Source organism: Pan paniscus, chromosome 4 (assembly GCF_029289425.2).
Source record: "Pan paniscus chromosome 4, NHGRI_mPanPan1-v2.0_pri, whole genome shotgun sequence".
In the NCBI taxonomy this organism is placed as follows: domain Eukaryota; kingdom Metazoa; phylum Chordata; class Mammalia; order Primates; family Hominidae; genus Pan; species Pan paniscus.
Genome location: NC_073253.2, coordinates 175,634,069 through 175,650,939, shown reverse-complemented (window position 1 = coordinate 175,650,939; position 16,871 = coordinate 175,634,069). Strand labels below are relative to the sequence as shown.

General features: G+C 62.6%; 1 protein-coding gene across 5 annotated transcripts in view; it reads left to right on the top strand.

Annotated features, from left to right (window-relative positions):
- FLT4 (fms related receptor tyrosine kinase 4) overlaps positions 1 to 16,871 on the top strand; it is a 49,143-nt gene that overhangs the window by 23,179 nt on the left and 9,093 nt on the right. For all 5 annotated transcript variants that reach the window (XM_055112924.1, XM_034961237.3, XM_034961239.3 and 2 more), the window contains 19 exons: positions 1,215 to 1,369; positions 1,449 to 1,611; positions 3,412 to 3,538; positions 4,631 to 4,739; positions 5,566 to 5,928; positions 6,197 to 6,343; positions 6,442 to 6,573; positions 6,738 to 6,844; positions 7,143 to 7,278; positions 7,682 to 7,786; positions 8,105 to 8,218; positions 8,389 to 8,477; positions 8,578 to 8,728; positions 10,968 to 11,062; positions 11,473 to 11,595; positions 13,027 to 13,138; positions 14,087 to 14,186; positions 14,581 to 14,686; positions 15,700 to 15,848. In XM_055112924.1, coding sequence (XP_054968899.1) covers positions 1,215 to 1,369; positions 1,449 to 1,611; positions 3,412 to 3,538; positions 4,631 to 4,739; positions 5,566 to 5,928; positions 6,197 to 6,343; positions 6,442 to 6,573; positions 6,738 to 6,844; positions 7,143 to 7,278; positions 7,682 to 7,786; positions 8,105 to 8,218; positions 8,389 to 8,477; positions 8,578 to 8,728; positions 10,968 to 11,062; positions 11,473 to 11,595; positions 13,027 to 13,138; positions 14,087 to 14,186; positions 14,581 to 14,686; positions 15,700 to 15,848 — 2,583 coding nt within the window. The remainder of the gene's footprint in view (positions 1 to 1,214; positions 1,370 to 1,448; positions 1,612 to 3,411; positions 3,539 to 4,630; positions 4,740 to 5,565; positions 5,929 to 6,196; positions 6,344 to 6,441; positions 6,574 to 6,737; positions 6,845 to 7,142; positions 7,279 to 7,681; positions 7,787 to 8,104; positions 8,219 to 8,388; positions 8,478 to 8,577; positions 8,729 to 10,967; positions 11,063 to 11,472; positions 11,596 to 13,026; positions 13,139 to 14,086; positions 14,187 to 14,580; positions 14,687 to 15,699; positions 15,849 to 16,871) is intronic.

Genomic DNA, 16,871 nt, shown 5'->3' with positions numbered 1-16,871 from the left:
ACTGTCCGGGTTAAACCTCACGACAGCTACAAGGTGCATGTCATCTCCATTGAGGCAATGAAGGAGTCTCAGATCCAGCAAGTGGCAGACTCAGGACCAGAGCCATGCAGACAGCACCACCTCAGTTCCGCCCCTGCCCTGCCCTGCCTCACTCTGTGACCCCGGGCCAGGCACTCCCCCCGGGCCCCTGCTGTGATGTCCAAGTTGAGAATGGGCCCCTGCCTCCCCTTCTCTGTTGGTCTCTGCCCGAGGGCTGTGCCTCTCCCGGGACACAGTGGTGTGTCTCTGGCCTGCCACACCCAGCACCAGGGGCAGGCACCTGTCCAAAGGAGGAGCATCTCCATACAGAGTCCAGGCCACAGAGACAGGTGCCTGCAGGGGCCCCAGCACACCCTCTGGGGCTGAGGCATCTGCTTCCTCACGTGTGCAGCAGACATGTAGGGATCTGGGCGCAGCTCTGCAGGAGGCAGCACTGCCCTCGTGGGGCTCCCAGCCCAGGGGGACGATGGGCAGTCAACAGACACAGCAAGGCAGGGGCAGGCCACAGCATAGGACAGTCAGGAAGGCTGCATGCCCCCACCCAAATGAAGGAGGCAGGGAACCCTGCAGATTCCTGGCTACAGAAATGAGTGTCCCAGCGAGGCAGGCAGCGAGAGCCAGGCCTGGGGGCGGGGTGTGGGCAGCAAGAAGCCCACGTGTCTGCAGGGGCCACGCACATGTCAAGGAGCTAGCCTGTGCTCACAGGGACTGCACCTCCACTCCTTCAGATGTCTGTAAGAAAGAGGACGGGGTCTCCAGGCCGTGCCCAGCTGGGTGGAGGAACCAGGTGTGTGGGACCCTCCTGGGCTGGGCTGGGCTGGGCAAGCCTGGCTGAAGAAGGCTGTCTGCAGCCACAGGCAGGGAGAGAAGGCGGCTGCCCCAGCAGTGACATGGTCATCTCGCTACTTGTGGAGAGTTCACAGAGGCTTTGGGGCAAGGCAGGAGGTGCTACTGCAGACCTCAGTGACCAATGCCCGAGCCGGCCGCCTGACACGGTTGTCACACCTGGCAGATACGGCCTGGAGACCATCCCCTCGCAGACCAGTGTTCCCCGCCCTACCCTGCACTCCTGCCAGCCCCTCCCTCCTCCCAACTGTATTTGGGGTGGGGGTGCCAGCATGAGCTTGGGGCTGCGGTGGGATCTGTATGGGCCCTGACCTCCCTTCCCTGGCCAGGTACAAGGATGGAAAGGCACTGTCCGGGCGCCACAGTCCACATGCCCTGGTGCTCAAGGAGGTGACAGAGGCCAGCACAGGAACCTACACCCTCGCCTTGTGGAACTCCGCTGCTGGCCTGAGGCGCAACATCAGCCTGGAGCTGGTGGTGAATGGTAGGTCAGGGACGGGAGAGCGCACGGGTGGGCGGCCTGGCATTGGAGGCCAGCTGACCGGCCATCTGTGTGCCCACAGTGCCCCCCCAGATACACGAGAAGGAGGCTTCCTCCCCCAGCATCTACTCGCGTCACAGCCGCCAGGCCCTCACCTGCACGGCCTACGGGGTGCCCCTGCCTCTCAGCATCCAGTGGCACTGGCGGCCCTGGACACCCTGCAAGATGTTTGCCCAGCGTAGTCTGTGAGTACAGCTCCAGCCTCAGGTCCCCTGCACAGCCACAGCCCCCAGCCTCAGCCATGAGGAACCTCCTTTACAGCACCCCTCACTGCCCAGGCCTTCCCTGTACCCCTTCTCAGGGCCCTGCTCTGAACTTGAACCCTACCTTCAGCTATAGCCAATCCCTGGCCTCACCTCGCCTGAGTGAGGCTCAGAGCCTCCCTTGCACCCATCCTCCATCAGCTGGCCAAGCTGGACACAGGATGGGTCTGGCCCCTGCCCACCTCCCTCAAGAGCGAAGACCTCTGGACACATAATTGCATCATCTGGAGGGAGAAGGAAGCACGTGTCTCTGAGCACCCAGCAGGACCCTCCAGCGGGGCGGGGACCTGGGGGGGTGTTGCCTGAGCCCCTGGGATGGTTGCACTGAGCCCCACGGCACACCATGTGTGCTCATGGGCCTCAGCTCATCTGTGCAGCACTCACACCCCCTTACAGACAGGGAAATAGGGTCAGAGAAGGGAGGCGGCTTTCCCAGGGGCACAGCTGTAAGCAACAGCACCCACCCACCTGCTGAGCCATGCTCCCCTCCACTGAGCGGGATGCCAGCAGGACATTTAGACAAGCAGGGGGTGAGAGGAGGACGCCCAGGTGGGCAGGGCTTGAAGGCACTAGGGAGCCAGTGAAGGGTGTTGAGAAGTGGAGACATGGCTCAGGTTTGCCTTTTAGCAAGAGATTCCTAGTATCAAACTGGGGCGGGATGGGAGCTGGGAACCTACATGGGAGATGAGGGTAGCCCCACTGGCTGTGGCTCTGGTGTGGTCAGTGGGGGAGGCTCAGTAGGGGTGGCCTGAGCCGGCCCCAGATGTCCAAGGTTCATAGGTATTCTAGATCATGCGGCGTGCAGCTCACTGCCAGCACCTCCAAATGTCCTTCCTTCTGGGTGTGCCACCTTTATGCTCTGTGCCAAGTGATGGAGCCCTTCGGGGGGTCCCTGCTCGGCTCCTCCACAGGGGCAGATATGAGCCTCCCTTGGGGCCCTGAGACTACCCCCCCAATCCTGGCAGGAGGCCAAGGTTGCTGGGGATGCACACCCCGCCCAGAGGGAGGCCGCAGCTCCTAAAGCAGGAGAGAGGGAGAGGCTGGGCAGAGATGCCTCCTGGGGCAGCATGGGACTGTGCTGGGCCTGCAGCCATGTGGGCAGATCCCAGGTGGCCTCTGCAGGAAGGGGCACAGAAGCGGGACAGAGTGCACATATGCCTGAGGGACAGTGGGCACAGGAAGCTGGTGTTGGCAGCCTGTGTAGGATGGGTTGCCGGGTCCTGAGCCTGAAGGGTGGGAGACAGAGCTCCAGAAACAGGCTGGGCTCGGTGGCTCACGCCTGTAATCCCAGCGCTTTGGGAGGCCAAGGCAGACCAATCACCTGAGGTCAGGAGTTCGAGACCAGCTGACCAACATGGAGAAACCCCAACTCTACTGAAAATACCAAAAAAATAGCCAGGCGTGGTGGCATATGCCTATAATCCCAGCTACTTGGGAGGCTGAGGCAGGAGAATCGCTTGAACCCAGGAGGCAGAGGTTTCGGTGAGCCGAGATTGTGCCATTGCAGTCCATCCTGGGCAACAAGAGTGAAACTCCGTCTCAAAAAAAAAAAAAAAAACCAAAGTCCCCTTCCCATCTCCCTCACCCAGGCCCAAGGGCCAGCCTCGCCCACCACCCCATATGAGAAGGTGACTGGATATGACAAGGGCTTGACCCCGCCCCCCAAGTGGGCCCTTCCTGCCTGTATCCCTGACCTGCCCTTGCCTCTTCTGGTCCTGGCAGCCGGCGGCGGCAGCAGCAAGACCTCATGCCACAGTGCCGTGACTGGAGGGCGGTGACCACGCAGGATGCCGTGAACCCCATCGAGAGCCTGGACACCTGGACCGAGTTTGTGGAGGGAAAGAATAAGGTACAGGCCAGCCGTGCCGCTGAGCGCCCAGGGAGAAGGAGAAGGGAGGAGAGAGAGGCCACTACTGCCATGTGGTTTCCACCTGGCTTCCAGAGTGCTGGGCAGAGCAGCCGAGAGCGGGTGACCTTCCTGCAGTCTGTAGGTCTCGGCCACCCTGCCTGCAGAAAGGTCAGAGGGCCAGTCTCTGGCTTTGTGATGGAGGGCGGACCTCTGGCGGCTTCCCAGACAAGGAAGCTGACATGCAAGGCCACCTGGCCAGGCCATGAGCCCCTGAGGCCCACAGGCCCCAGGACCAGGAGGGGACAGGGCTGGAGGCTGACCAGGTCTGCACAGAGGGCTGCTGAGCCGCTGGCGCAGCCTGGGGGCAACGCCGAGAAGGGGGTACTGAACAAAGGCACCTACTTCCTCCAGTCACTTCCTGTTTTCCTACACACCTCCAGAGCCTCTTCCTGTTCCAGTCCTGGACAGGAAGTGCCCAGCTGGGGGTGGGGTGGGGGTGGGGGTCTTTGGATGGTAGGCAGGGCCTGTGGCCCTCTCTCCTCCCCTGTGTCTCAGGCTTCCTACTCCCTGAGGCCTCAGTCCTTCTGGGAGCCATCCCCACCCCTCTCAATAACCCTGGGCCTCGGGATTGCTGCTGAGGATAGTGCTGGGCTGAGGAGGCCATCTCACGAGGATCTCAGCAAGCAGCGACTGGATTGGGCCTGACCCCATCCAGAAGTGACTGGCCTTTGCTGTGACCCAGGCTGAATTCTCACCCTGGCTTGCACTGACGCTGGTGCCCCCTCAACACAGCCACGGCCAGAGGTCTCTCTGGTCCTGTCAAAGTCTGCCCTCTGACGTCACTGCAGCCTAGGCCAGCAGTCCATACACTGTCCCTTGACTTTTCTGGGCAGCTACCTCTCTCTGCTGCCCAGGGGCCTTCTCTCCTCTGCCTCACTATCCCTGGTCCTGTGAGTTTTGGTCTTCTCCAGCCCAAAGCCTCAGTTTCCCCCATGATTGGGGGTGGGGCACAGCGACCTCCTTGCAGAAAGACAGGGCCCAGGTTGGGAGAACTTGGGCAGGAAATGGATCCTTGTGCCTGTGCTCTCCCAGACTGTGAGCAAGCTCGTGATCCAGAATGCCAACGTGTCCGCCATGTACAAGTGTGTCGTCTCCAACAAGGTGGGCCAGGATGAGCGGCTCATCTACTTCTATGTGACCAGTGAGTGACCAGACCAGGACGGGCAGGCCTGGGTACAGGGTCAGGAGGGGGCAGGTTTGGGCTCATTGAGTTTCTGGGGTCTTTGGGACACCCAGGAGAGACAGCCAAGGCCTACCGGTTGTAGACAGGAAAAATAGATTTAAGGGTCACCAGCATAGGGCCTGGGTGCTGGTGCACTGGGATGGAATGGCATCCTCTGTGCCCAACCCTGGGGCTCCTCCCTCAAGGATGCCCTTGGCTCACTGCAGCTCTTCCTAGCTATACCCACTCCCACCCTCCCCTTCCCAAGCCCTGAGACCTTGTGACTCGTGTGAATTTTGCTCTGGGGAGAAGCTCTGTGGTTTACTCAGATTTTCAAATGTGGTAGTGACCTCAGGAGAGCTGAGCCCAGGAGCAGACGTCACTGGGTCCCAGAATGTAGATCAGGGCACCAGCAGAGAGATGTAGATCAGCGCACCAGCAGAGAGATGGAGCCCAAAAGAACACTTGGGGGCTGGGGGGCTACAGGAACCTGACCAGAAGTGACCAGAGAGACAAGAGGAAGTGGGTGCACGGCACTGGGAAAAGCCAGGGAACACATTATTTCAGGCTGAGCATGGGGTGGGGCATGGCAAGCTTCAAGAGAGAATGAGGACTCAAGTCCCACTGAGGGTGACAAGGAACTCCTGATGACCTGGGCTTTTGGTGGGGTGGGGGGCAAGCAGTCCACCTGGGGCCCCTCCAGGAGAGAGGGAGGGAGGGAGGGAGGCAGGAGGAGACCCCGGGGCGGCAGGTGGATGGGGGAGCAAACTCCCAGGGCAGTACCACAGGGCTTCTTCCTCCACAGCCATCCCCGACGGCTTCACCATCGAATCCAAGCCATCCGAGGAGCTACTAGAGGGCCAGCCCGTGCTCCTGAGCTGCCAAGCCGACAGCTACAAGTACGAGCATCTGCGCTGGTACCGCCTCAACCTGTCCACGCTGCACGATGCGCACGGGAACCCGCTTCTGCTCGACTGCAAGAACGTGCATCTGTTCGCCACCCCTCTGGCCGCCAGCCTGGAGGAGGTGGCACCTGGGGCGCGCCACGCCACGCTCAGCCTGAGTATCCCCCGCGTCGCGCCCGAGCACGAGGGCCACTATGTGTGCGAAGTGCAAGACCGGCGCAGCCATGACAAGCACTGCCACAAGAAGTACCTGTCGGTGCAGGGTGAGGCTGGCCGCGGGGAGGGCGGGGACGCGCTCTCTTCTAGCAGTAGCTGCCTCTGCCTTTGCCCCGGCGTGGCTCGCCCCTGGGAGGTCTATTCACAGCCCTGGCCTGCAGGAACGCCCCCTCCTGACTATCCGCCGCCCCCTGCCCGGCGCACAACCCCTAAGTCCAGCTTCCACGGATCCTTTTCTACCTCTGCTCCCAGCCCAAAGAGGGTCCTCCTGCTAAGTGCAGCTCCACTTAGCTCCCTCTCGACCCCTGCCCCCAGCCCTGGAAGCCCCTCGGCTCACGCAGAACTTGACCGACCTCCTGGTGAACGTGAGCGACTCGCTGGAGATGCAGTGCTTGGTGGCCGGAGCGCACGCGCCCAGCATCGTGTGGTACAAAGACGAGAGGCTGCTGGAGGAAAAGTCGGGTAGGGAGGGTGGCCCTGGCGAAGGGCAGGTCCGGAGGCCCGCGAGGCCAACGATCCCACACCCAGGTGGACCCGCACCTCCACCCCACCCCCTGCAGGAGTCGACTTGGCGGACTCCAACCAGAAGCTGAGCATCCAGCGCGTGCGCGAGGAGGATGCGGGACGCTATCTGTGCAGCGTGTGCAACGCCAAGGGCTGCGTCAACTCCTCCGCCAGCGTGGCCGTGGAAGGTCTGGCCTCAGCCTGCACCCCTCAACTCCCTTCCCGTCCCCAATTAGCGCTTTCTTGTGGCCACCTTGGGCAAGTCGTGCCCACCAGAAGGGGGGCTGCCTGCAGGTGCACGCTGTTCCACACACACACACACACACATGCCGGCCCCTTTCTGCCCACGCAGGCTCCGAGGATAAGGGCAGCATGGAGATCGTGATCCTTGTCGGTACCGGCGTCATCGCTGTCTTCTTCTGGGTCCTCCTCCTCCTCATCTTCTGTAACATGAGGAGGGTGAGTGTCCCTCCCCGCTCCTGATGGAGTCTCTCAGGCCTTCCCCACCCTGGCCGCCCTTAAGATAAAGAATAAGGTGCCCGCCCTAGTTCACCTGGCAGCCTTGTTTCCTGGGAAGCCTCCCTGGCCTTCACGCTGGGCTCCAACCCCGCAGAGGTTGTCTGTCTTTTTTTCTGTCCCCTCCTTGACTGAGAGCCCCGCAGGAAGTGCCATCTGTCCTGGGCAAAGTTCTGCCCAAGCCACAGTGGTATGGCCAAATCAGTGAGCTGCCCCACTCCTCCCTGTCCCCTCCCCGCAGCCGGCCCACGCAGACATCAAGACGGGCTACCTGTCCATCATCATGGACCCCGGGGAGGTGCCTCTGGAGGAGCAATGCGAATACCTGTCCTACGATGCCAGCCAGTGGGAATTCCCCCGAGAGCGGCTGCACCTGGGTGAGGCCAGCACCAGCCTGCCCAACCCACACCTCCTGCCCGACCCACCTGCTGCAGGCTGGAGTGCCTGAATCCCTCCATTTTCAAAACTTGCACCAGGAAGGTCCGCCTGGCCTGACCTGTCCCTGTGGGCGTGGGTACCTAGAACCTTAGCCAGGGTCCCCAGTTCCCAGGCTCCCTGAGGTCACCTGCTGCCACCCTGAGCAGGGTGTATCTGTCACACCTGCCCGGGAGGATGCGCGGCTTCCTGTCCACCTCTCCCTGTCTTCCCGCTGTGGCTCCCCACGCTCCTCCTGCTGCCAGGCCTGTCCTCCTGGACCTCGGCACGGGGCTCCCCCGCTGCCCACCTGTCTCCACCCTCACCCCGTACAGCTCACCTGCAACTGGCCCCCTGCCCCGACAGGGAGAGTGCTTGGCTACGGCGCCTTCGGGAAGGTGGTGGAAGCCTCCGCTTTCGGCATCAACAAGGGCAGCAGCTGTGACACCGTGGCCGTGAAAATGCTGAAAGGTGTGGGGTCAGCGGGCGGAAGGGGCAGCCTAGCTGGTGAGGAGCAGCAGCTCTGGGTGGGCCGGTGGGACGGCAACTCGGGAAGGGAAACTGAGGCTGGAAGCCAGTCTCATCCAAGGTTCTACAGGGAGGCTGCGGGAGTCAGAGGCAAGGTACCACCGGAACCCCCTGCCTCAGTGGGGCCAGCAGGATGTCCTGGGGACCCTTAATAACCCTCCCCCTCCCAAAAGCGCTGGCTGTGCCTTAGCTAAGCGGCCAGTGGCGGGGAAGGGGGACCTGCCAGGATTGGGGCCGATGTGAGCCCCGTGTCCCCTCCAGAGGGCGCCACAGCCAGCGAGCACCGCGCGCTGATGTCGGAGCTCAAGATCCTAATTCACATCGGTAACCACCTCAACGTGGTCAACCTCCTCGGGGCGTGCACCAAGCCGAAGGGTACGGAGCGGGGCGGCCCGCTGGGACGGCGAGACCCCGGGCGCAGGGCGCCGCGGGCGGGAGGGGCTGCAGGGCCGGGGGGCCCCCGGGGGGCGCGGGTGCAAACGCGGAGCGCGCCCGCAGCGCGTCCCGGGTTCCGAACGCACGGCCGCTGCCCGGTCCCGCCGCAGGCCCCCTCATGGTGATCGTGGAGTACTGCAAGTACGGCAACCTCTCCAACTTCCTGCGCGCCAAGCGGGACACCTTCAGCCCCTATGCAGTGAGTGCGCGGCCTGCGGGGCGCGGCGGGCGGCCGGGGAATGGAGGCGCCTCTGCGGCGGACGACCGGGCGCCCTCGAGCCAGCTTCGTGCATCCGCAGGAGAAGTCTCCCGAGCAGCGCGGACGCTTCCGCGCCATGGTGGAGCTCGCCAGGCTGGATCGGAGGAGGCCAGGGAGCAGCGACAGGGTCCTCTTCGCACGGTTCTCGAAGAACGAGGGCGGAGCGAGGCGGGCTTCTCCAGACCAGGAAGGTGAGAGCCTGGCCTCTTCCCTTTTCCTAGTGCCTGACGGGCCCGGTTATATCCCATGATCAGGCACCCTAGGGTAACCCAGCCTGGGGTCCTCAGCGGGGGCTTTCATGGGAGAGTGTGGAATGGGCTCTGCCTTAGGAAGGGAAGACACCTCGGGGACAATTTTCACACAGATGTTTTACGATTGACTGGGTCATCAGAGGCTGAGTAGGAAATTGCCCTGCAGACAAGGCAGGCAGTCGAGGGCCAAGCAGCAGGTGCCCGGCCCCCACAGAGCAACAGTATTTACTGCTCTGGGAGTAGGACGTGGGTGTCCCAGAGGCTGAGGGGCGGGAGAGGTTGCTCTGGGAGTAGGACGTGGGTGTCCCAGAGGCTGAGCGGCAGGAGAGGGTGCTCTGGAGTAGGATGTGGATGTCCCAGAGGCTGAGCGGCAGGAGAGGGTGCTCTGGAATAGGATGTGGGTGTCCCAGAGGCTGAGGGGCAGGAGAGGGTGCTCTGGAGTAGGATGTGGATGTCCCAGAGGCTGAGCGGCAGGAGAGGGTGCTCTGGAATAGGATGTGGGTGTCCCAGAGGCTGAGGGGCAGGAGAGGGTGCTCTGGAATAGGACGTGGGTGTCCTAGAGGCTGAGGGGCAGGAGAGGGTGCTCTGGAGTAGGATGTGGGTGTCCCAGAGGCTGAGGGGCAGGAGAGGGTGCTCTGGGAGTAGGACGTGGGTGTCCCAGAGGCTGAGGGCCAGGAGAGGGTGCTCTGGAGTAGGATGTGGGTGTCCCAGAGGCTGAGGGGCAGGAGAGGGTGCTCTGGAGTAGGATGTGGGTGTCCCAGAGGCTGAGGGGCAGGAGAGGGTGCTCTGGGAGTAGGACGTGGGTGTCCCAGAGGCTGAGGGGCAGGAGAGGGTGCTCTGGAATAGGATGTGGGTGTCCCAGAGGCTGAGGGGCAGGAGAGGTGCTCTGGGAGTAGGATGTGGGTGTCCCAGAGGCTGAGGGGCAGGAGAGGGTGCTCTGGGAGTAGGACGTGGGTGTCCTAGAGGCTGAGGGGCAGGAGAGGGTGCTCTGGAGTAGGATGTGGGTGTCCCAGAGGCTGAGGGGCAGGAGAGGGTGCTCTGGGAGTAGGACGTGGGTGTCCCAGAGGCTGAGGGCCAGGAGAGGGTGCTCTGGAGTAGGATGTGGGTGTCCCAGAGGCTGAGGGGCAGGAGAGGGTGCTCTGGAGTAGGATGTGGGTGTCCCAGAGGCTGAGGGGCAGGAGAGGGTGCTCTGGAATAGGATGTGGGTGTCCCAGAGGCTGAGGGGCAGGAGAGGTGCTCTGGGAGTAGGACGTGGGTGTCCCAGAGGCTGAGGGGCAGGAGAGGGTGCTCTGGAGTAGGATGTGGATGTCCCAGAGGCTGAGCGGCAGGAGAGGGTGCTCTGGAATAGGATGTGGGTGTCCCAGAGGCTGAGGGGCAGGAGAGGGTGCTCTGGAGTAGGATGTGGATGTCCCAGAGGCTGAGCGGCAGGAGAGGGTGCTCTGGAATAGGACGTGGGTGTCCTAGAGGCTGAGGGGCAGGAGAGGGTGCTCTGGAGTAGGATGTGGGTGTCCCAGAGGCTGAGGGGCAGGAGAGGGTGCTCTGGGAGTAGGACGTGGGTGTCCCAGAGGCTGAGGGCCAGGAGAGGGTGCTCTGGAGTAGGATGTGGGTGTCCCAGAGGCTGAGGGGCAGGAGAGGGTGCTCTGGAGTAGGATGTGGGTGTCCCAGAGGCTGAGGGGCAGGAGAGGGTGCTCTGGGAGTAGGACGTGGGTGTCCCAGAGGCTGAGGGGCAGGAGAGGGTGCTCTGGAATAGGATGTGGGTGTCCCAGAGGCTGAGGGGCAGGAGAGGTGCTCTGGGAGTAGGATGTGGGTGTCCCAGAGGCTGAGGGGCAGGAGAGGGTGCTCTGGGAGTAGGACGTGGGTGTCCTAGAGGCTGAGGGGCAGGAGAGGGTGCTCTGGAGTAGGATGTGGGTGTCCCAGAGGCTGAGGGGCAGGAGAGGGTGCTCTGGGAGTAGGACGTGGGTGTCCCAGAGGCTGAGGGCCAGGAGAGGGTGCTCTGGAGTAGGATGTGGGTGTCCCAGAGGCTGAGGGGCAGGAGAGGGTGCTCTGGAGTAGGATGTGGGTGTCCCAGAGGCTGAGGGGCAGGAGAGGGGCTGACATGCTTGTTAGCTGTTCCCTGGGGCTGGGTAGATGGAGGCCGCGGAGGAGGCGCCTCCTGAGCCCACCTGGCTCCACTGTGTAGCTGAGGACCTGTGGCTGAGCCCGCTGACCATGGAAGATCTTGTCTGCTACAGCTTCCAGGTGGCCAGAGGGATGGAGTTCCTGGCTTCCCGAAAGGTGAGCTTCCCCCAAAGGCCCTTCAGACGGGAAAAGGGTGCATCCCCACCAGTCGCCAAGAAGTGCTTGGTACTGGCCTCACCCTGCAATGGCCCTGTGGTCCATCAGTGTCTCTCCCACTTTGCAGAGGAGGAAACTCTGCCCAAAGCATGGAGTTGACCTCCCAAGGTCTCTTGGCTGGTCAGCAGCAGAGTCTGTTTGACTCCACAACTTTCTCTGCTGTCCCCACAATTCCACAAGCTCTCTCCATGATGAGTCCTGGAGATGGATGGAAATCCTTCCCCAAAGGAGCACAGTTCAGGCAGGGCATCCCCATGGTCCCCACTGCTTGGGCACCCTGGAGTTTCGGGTGTGGGTATTACCCCAGGGGCCTGCACTGACAGCCCCCCTGCCGCCTCCCCGCACCCCAGTGCATCCACAGAGACCTGGCTGCTCGGAACATTCTGCTGTCGGAAAGCGACGTGGTGAAGATCTGTGACTTTGGCCTTGCCCGGGACATCTACAAAGACCCTGACTACGTCCGCAAGGGCAGTGTGAGTGCAGGCCATTGAGGAGAGGGAACGTGGGGCGGAACAGGTGAAGGGGTTGGACCACAGACTGCCTGTCCAGGAGAGGGAGGGCTGGCACAGGGTGAGGTGAGCTCCTTGGTTGGCCAGCCATGTGCCCAGCTGCTGGTGGACTTCCTGCCCCCAGGGGACCCTAGTGACCACCCCCCACCTTAGGCATCTTGGGGCAAGGAAGTGGAGAAGGGAGGTGACCGGCGGGTCCCCAGTGCTCCGAAAGGAAGTGGATTTCGGAAGTGGAGAAGGGAGGTGACCGGCGGGTCCCCAGTGCTCCGAAAGGAAGTGGATTTCGGAAGTGGAGAAGGGAGGTGACCGGCGGGCCCAGTGCTCCGAAAGGAAGTGGAGAAGGGAGGTGACGGGCGGGCCCAGTGCTCCGAAAGGAAGTGGATTTCGGAAGTGGAGAAGGGAGGTGACCGGCGGGGCCCCAGTGCTCCGAAAGGAAGTGGAGAAGGGAGGTGACCGGCGGGGCCGCAGTGCTCCGATTGGAGCTTGTTCCGATTGGAGCTTGTCTTTGCCCCGCGCCTTGCTCCGTGAGGTGGGTCCTGACTCCCAGGGCCTGCCCTATGGAGCCTGAGAGTGCAAAGCATTCTGTGGCGTCTGTCCTGGAGATGGACCAGCTTGGCGCAGTATGTGGAACTCAGGAGGAGGAGTGTCTTGTGAATGGAGCTCAGGCAGGGCAGCAGGTGCCTGGATGAGCCTCCAAGGCGGGTCAGGGTTCCGCGCCTGGGGGAGAAAGGGTGTCAGAGGGGGAGGAGCAGGATGGGCCCAGGGCCTGGTCTTGATGAGCCATCCAGCCCAGCAAGGCCGCTGGTTGGAGGGAAGTGTCAGGTTGTCTGCAGTTACAAAAACCTCCCTTATGCCGTAAGCTGGGAAGAGAGGGGAGTGGGAGTGCTGGGGTGGAGGTAGAGGCCAGTCCAGAAGGGCCCTGGCCCTCAGGGCTCCCAGGTAGACACCATGAGAGGGAGAGAGACAGCCGGTGGCGGAGATGCCTCAGGAGCCCAGGAGGAGGGCATCAGGAGTGATGGCCTGGCTTCCAAGGTGGGGACAGTGAGTGGACAGAGCGTGCTTGTCAGGGGAGATGGTGAGAGTGTGCAGGGGTGCGTTTCATCAGGAGGCTGCGCTGGAGGTCTAGGGCTGGAGGAAGGTGTGCAGTCTCCCCCGATACCCCTCCCCTGAGAGCTGGGAGGGAGAGGGGCCCAGACAGACCCAGGAGAACAGCAGCAGGGAGATACCTTCAACCCAGGCAGAGGACCCTGTTAGGGGGTGCCAGAGCACCTGGCCTCAGCCCTCTCTTCCCATCCACCGCGGGACACGCTTCCCTCCGTCTCCCCATCCACCGCGGGACACGCTTCCCTCCGTCTCCCCATCCACCGCGGGACACGCTTCCCTCCGTCTCCCCAGGCCCGGCTGCCCCTGAAGTGGATGGCCCCTGAAAGCATCTTCGACAAGGTGTACACCACGCAGAGTGACGTGTGGTCCTTTGGGGTGCTTCTCTGGGAGATCTTCTCTCTGGGTGAGTGCAGGATGGGGTGCCGGTGGGGAGAGGAGGCGAGGTCACTGGCGGCAGGTTACATGACCGGCCCTGCTGGAGTAAGGGACTGGGCACCTGGAGGTGTGTGCCAGGTCGTTCTGAAGCAGGTGGTTTGTGGGCCACCAAGGGCCCCCCACCTCTCCCCAGCCTGTCCTAGCCTCCGAGAGGACTTTGCCTCCAACGTGGGCCACCCTCTGTGGGGTGCACATTGAAGCCTGAGCCACGACTGAGCCTCTTCACATGGCAGCCCCAGAGGGAGCTCAGAGCCCAGTCAGCGGACGTGCCTACTCCAAGAGCTCCATGTGGGAACTCAGGCCCCGCTGTGAGCATGAGGAAGTCTCCAGGCCAGGGTAGGGCAGTGAACTTGAAAAAGTTAAAATGTCACCAAGTGGCAACTGATCCACGCTACTGCGGAAACTAAAGGAGCAGGAAGAGTGTAGGAGGCGTGGGAGCTTGGGTAAGCCAGAGGGGCCCAAGGAGGGAGTTCAGCAGTCCAGGACGGGGAACAGCAGGGGTTGGGAGGAGCAGCAGGGGTTGGGGGGAGCAGCAGGGGTTGGGGGGAGCAGCAGGAGAAGCAGCGAGAGGCAAGAGAGGCTTTGTTGAAACTGCCTGCAGGCGGCTCCCCCGCCGCTGATGATCCGGTAACCATGATGTCTACTGTGTCGCCAGTGGGTGGATGCTCTTGGCACCCCTAGCAAGCAGGCGGCACAGTCCTCTTTTAACCAAATGAACTAGAGCTGGGGAGGGCAGCGACTTGCCCACAGGTCCCAGGTAGAGCACAGTCGGGTGAGCCATCTCCACCCCACCACGGATGGGGGAAGCGACAGGACGGGGTGACTTGGGGGGGAAGGGACAGGACTGGGTGACTTGGGGGGCTGGGCTGAGCCGCAGGAGGCTTGCTCCCCACCCACCTCCCCTTCCTGTTGTCAGGGGCCTCCCCGTACCCTGGGGTGCAGATCAATGAGGAGTTCTGCCAGCGGCTGAGAGACGGCACGAGGATGAGGGCCCCGGAGCTGGCCACTCCCGCCATGTGAGCCTCCCCATGGCCCTGCAGGTTTTGGGGACAGCAAGCATCGGGGGCGTGGGGGTTGTGTCCATGAGAAGGTGGCATCAGGGAAGCCAGGGCCAGTAGGACAGGCCTGGGCACCACCCTCAAGACACACGGGTAGTCTGTAGCACAGCTGCACCAGGAGGACACCAGGAGGGAAGGCCGGGCGCTGTCGGAACAGAGCCAAGTGTTCAGGGAAAGCATCACCAGGAGGGGACGCTGGGCTAACATTTGAAGGAGGAATGAGGGTAGCTGGACAAGAGTGGGAGACGTGTCAAGGGCAGAGTGGGTGAGAGGGCCCAGGAAGGCTGGGGCACTGAAGGTCCTGGGGCGGGGGTGGGGTGCATGCAGTCCAGCAGCCCACGTGATCCTGCAGACGCCGCGTCATGCTGAACTGCTGGTCCGGAGACCCCAAGGCGAGACCTGCATTCTCGGAGCTGGTGGAGATCCTGGGGGACCTGCTCCAGGGCAGGGGCCTGCAAGTGAGCCCCTTCCCCACCCTGTTCTACTATGGCCTTTGGCCCCTGCCCTGGGTCCCTGGCCCCAGCTGCCCCTCCAAGCCCATCTAGGCTCTGCCCACCTCTCAGCTGCTAGGCTAGGGTGGTGCGGTCCTGGGCCCCTACCCACACCTCGTCCCCACACCCTGGCATCTTTCTGTTGAGCACACACCCGCTGCACAGCTACACTGCCTGCTCCAGGTGCTGTGTGGATAGTCAGAGCCTGTCCCTGCCCGAGGGAAATCCTAGGCTGGTCCCCGCCGGCCTGCGAGGCAGCCCCATCTCCCTGGCATCGTCATGATGCATTCCTTCACCTGGTGCCAGTTCTGTCCCCCACTCCACTGAACACACGGTCCCTTGACCTGTGTGTGCTGACATCTCTCCCTCCCCACGTGGTGCTCCTCCAGGGTGGGGGATGGAGGAGCTCGTGACCCAGCTCAAGGTGGGGCCTGGAGCAAGGAGCAGGGGGTGGCCTGTTGCCCAGGCCTTAGGGACTGGGATGGGTGCTGTGGGTCTAGTTCCATCCAAAGAAGAAGGTAGGGAGTGCTGGCCCCAGTTCCTGAAGCTGCCGGCTCAGCTAGGGACTGGAGGAGGGATGATCCGGCTGAGCCCCAGCCTGCCCCACCTGCCTCATCCATAAATGTACCTGGAAGGGCTGTTGGGAGAACTTAGCGAGGCTGGCACAGCCAGCATTCTGCTACCTTGACCCCTTATCTGTCTTGATGGCTGAGATGTGCTGGTTTCTGGCATGAGCTCGTTTCCTCCGTGGAGCACTCACGTGCCCGCATGGTCTGTTAGGGCCCTGTCTCAGGGGTCAGGAGCCCAAGCAGTCCCGAGGGCAGAGCGAGGGCTGAGGGTGGGGGTGAGGGCTGAGGGTGGGGGCGAGGGCTGAGGGCGGGGGCGAGGGCTGAGTGCGGGGACGAGGGCTGAGGGCAGGACGAGGGCTGAGGGCGGTGGCTGGTGGTTTCTGGCCTGGCTGCCTCTCCTGTTCCCGCCAGGAGGAAGAGGAGGTCTGCACAGTCCCGCGCAGCTCTCAGAGCTCAGAAGAGGGCAGCTTCTCGCAGGAGTCCACCATGGCCCTACACATCGCCCAGGCTGACGCTGAGGACAGCCCGCCAAGCCTGCAGCGCCACAGCCTGGCCGCCAGGTCAGCTGTCCTGCAGGTCCAGGAATGGGGTGGGAGAAAGCCATGTGGACAAGGTGCATTTTATCCCTCTGCGTCATCGGGGGAAAGCAGATCATGCGACGTCAGAGACCAGTGTGCACGAACTCGGAGCACAGAGTGGCTTTAAATGATCCACTGCAGGGTCCTTCCATGGCCGTGTGACCTGGCTGCGTGCTTGTTTTTGAGTCCTGTCCACCCACCAGTGTCCCCTCACCCCAACATCAAGGGTACTTTTTATTTTATTTTTTCTTTTTTTGAGACGGAGTCTCTCTCTGTCGCCCAGGCTGGAGTGCAGTGGCGCGATCTTGGCTCACCGCAAGCTCCGCCTCCCGGGTTCACGCCATTCTCCTGCCTCAGCCTCCCGAGTAGCTGGGACTACAGGCGCCCGCCACCACGCCCTAATTTTTTGTATTTTTAGTGGAGATGGGGTTTCACCATGTTAGCCAGGATGGTCTCGATCTCCTGACCTCCTGATCCACCCGCCTCGGCCTCCCAGCAAAGTGCTGGGATTACAGGCGTGAGCCACCGCGCCCGGCCAGGGTACTTTTTCTCATGGAGAGGTGGAGTGGACTGTGTTTGGGCCAGGATTCCTCCCAGGAATCTCTGATTATCTAAATCACTGATTAGTCTGGGGGTGAGTCCCCAAGAGTCCCTGGGAGCAGGGAAGGGCTCCAACTATGAGGCGTGGGCAGGAGGAGAATGTAACCTAATTCCCGGAACTCTGCCCAGGCTCTCTTATCCCTGGCATTTCACACTCAGGATGGCTGTGCTGGCCACATTCACAGCAGTGTTGCTGAGATGCAGGCTCTGCGTCCTGTCCCTCTGCCCTAGCATACAGCAGGGCTAGGCCTGGGGGACAACAACAGTTAGCTGGATTCTGCCAGGCTCCTTCCACAAACCCCTCAACGTGTGCCTTAGTGCACCCACGTACAGGCAGGGCAGTGGGCGGCTTGCAGCCCCAGGGCTGCCTGGCTGGCCCAGGGTAGCCCATCCCCGGGAGGAGCT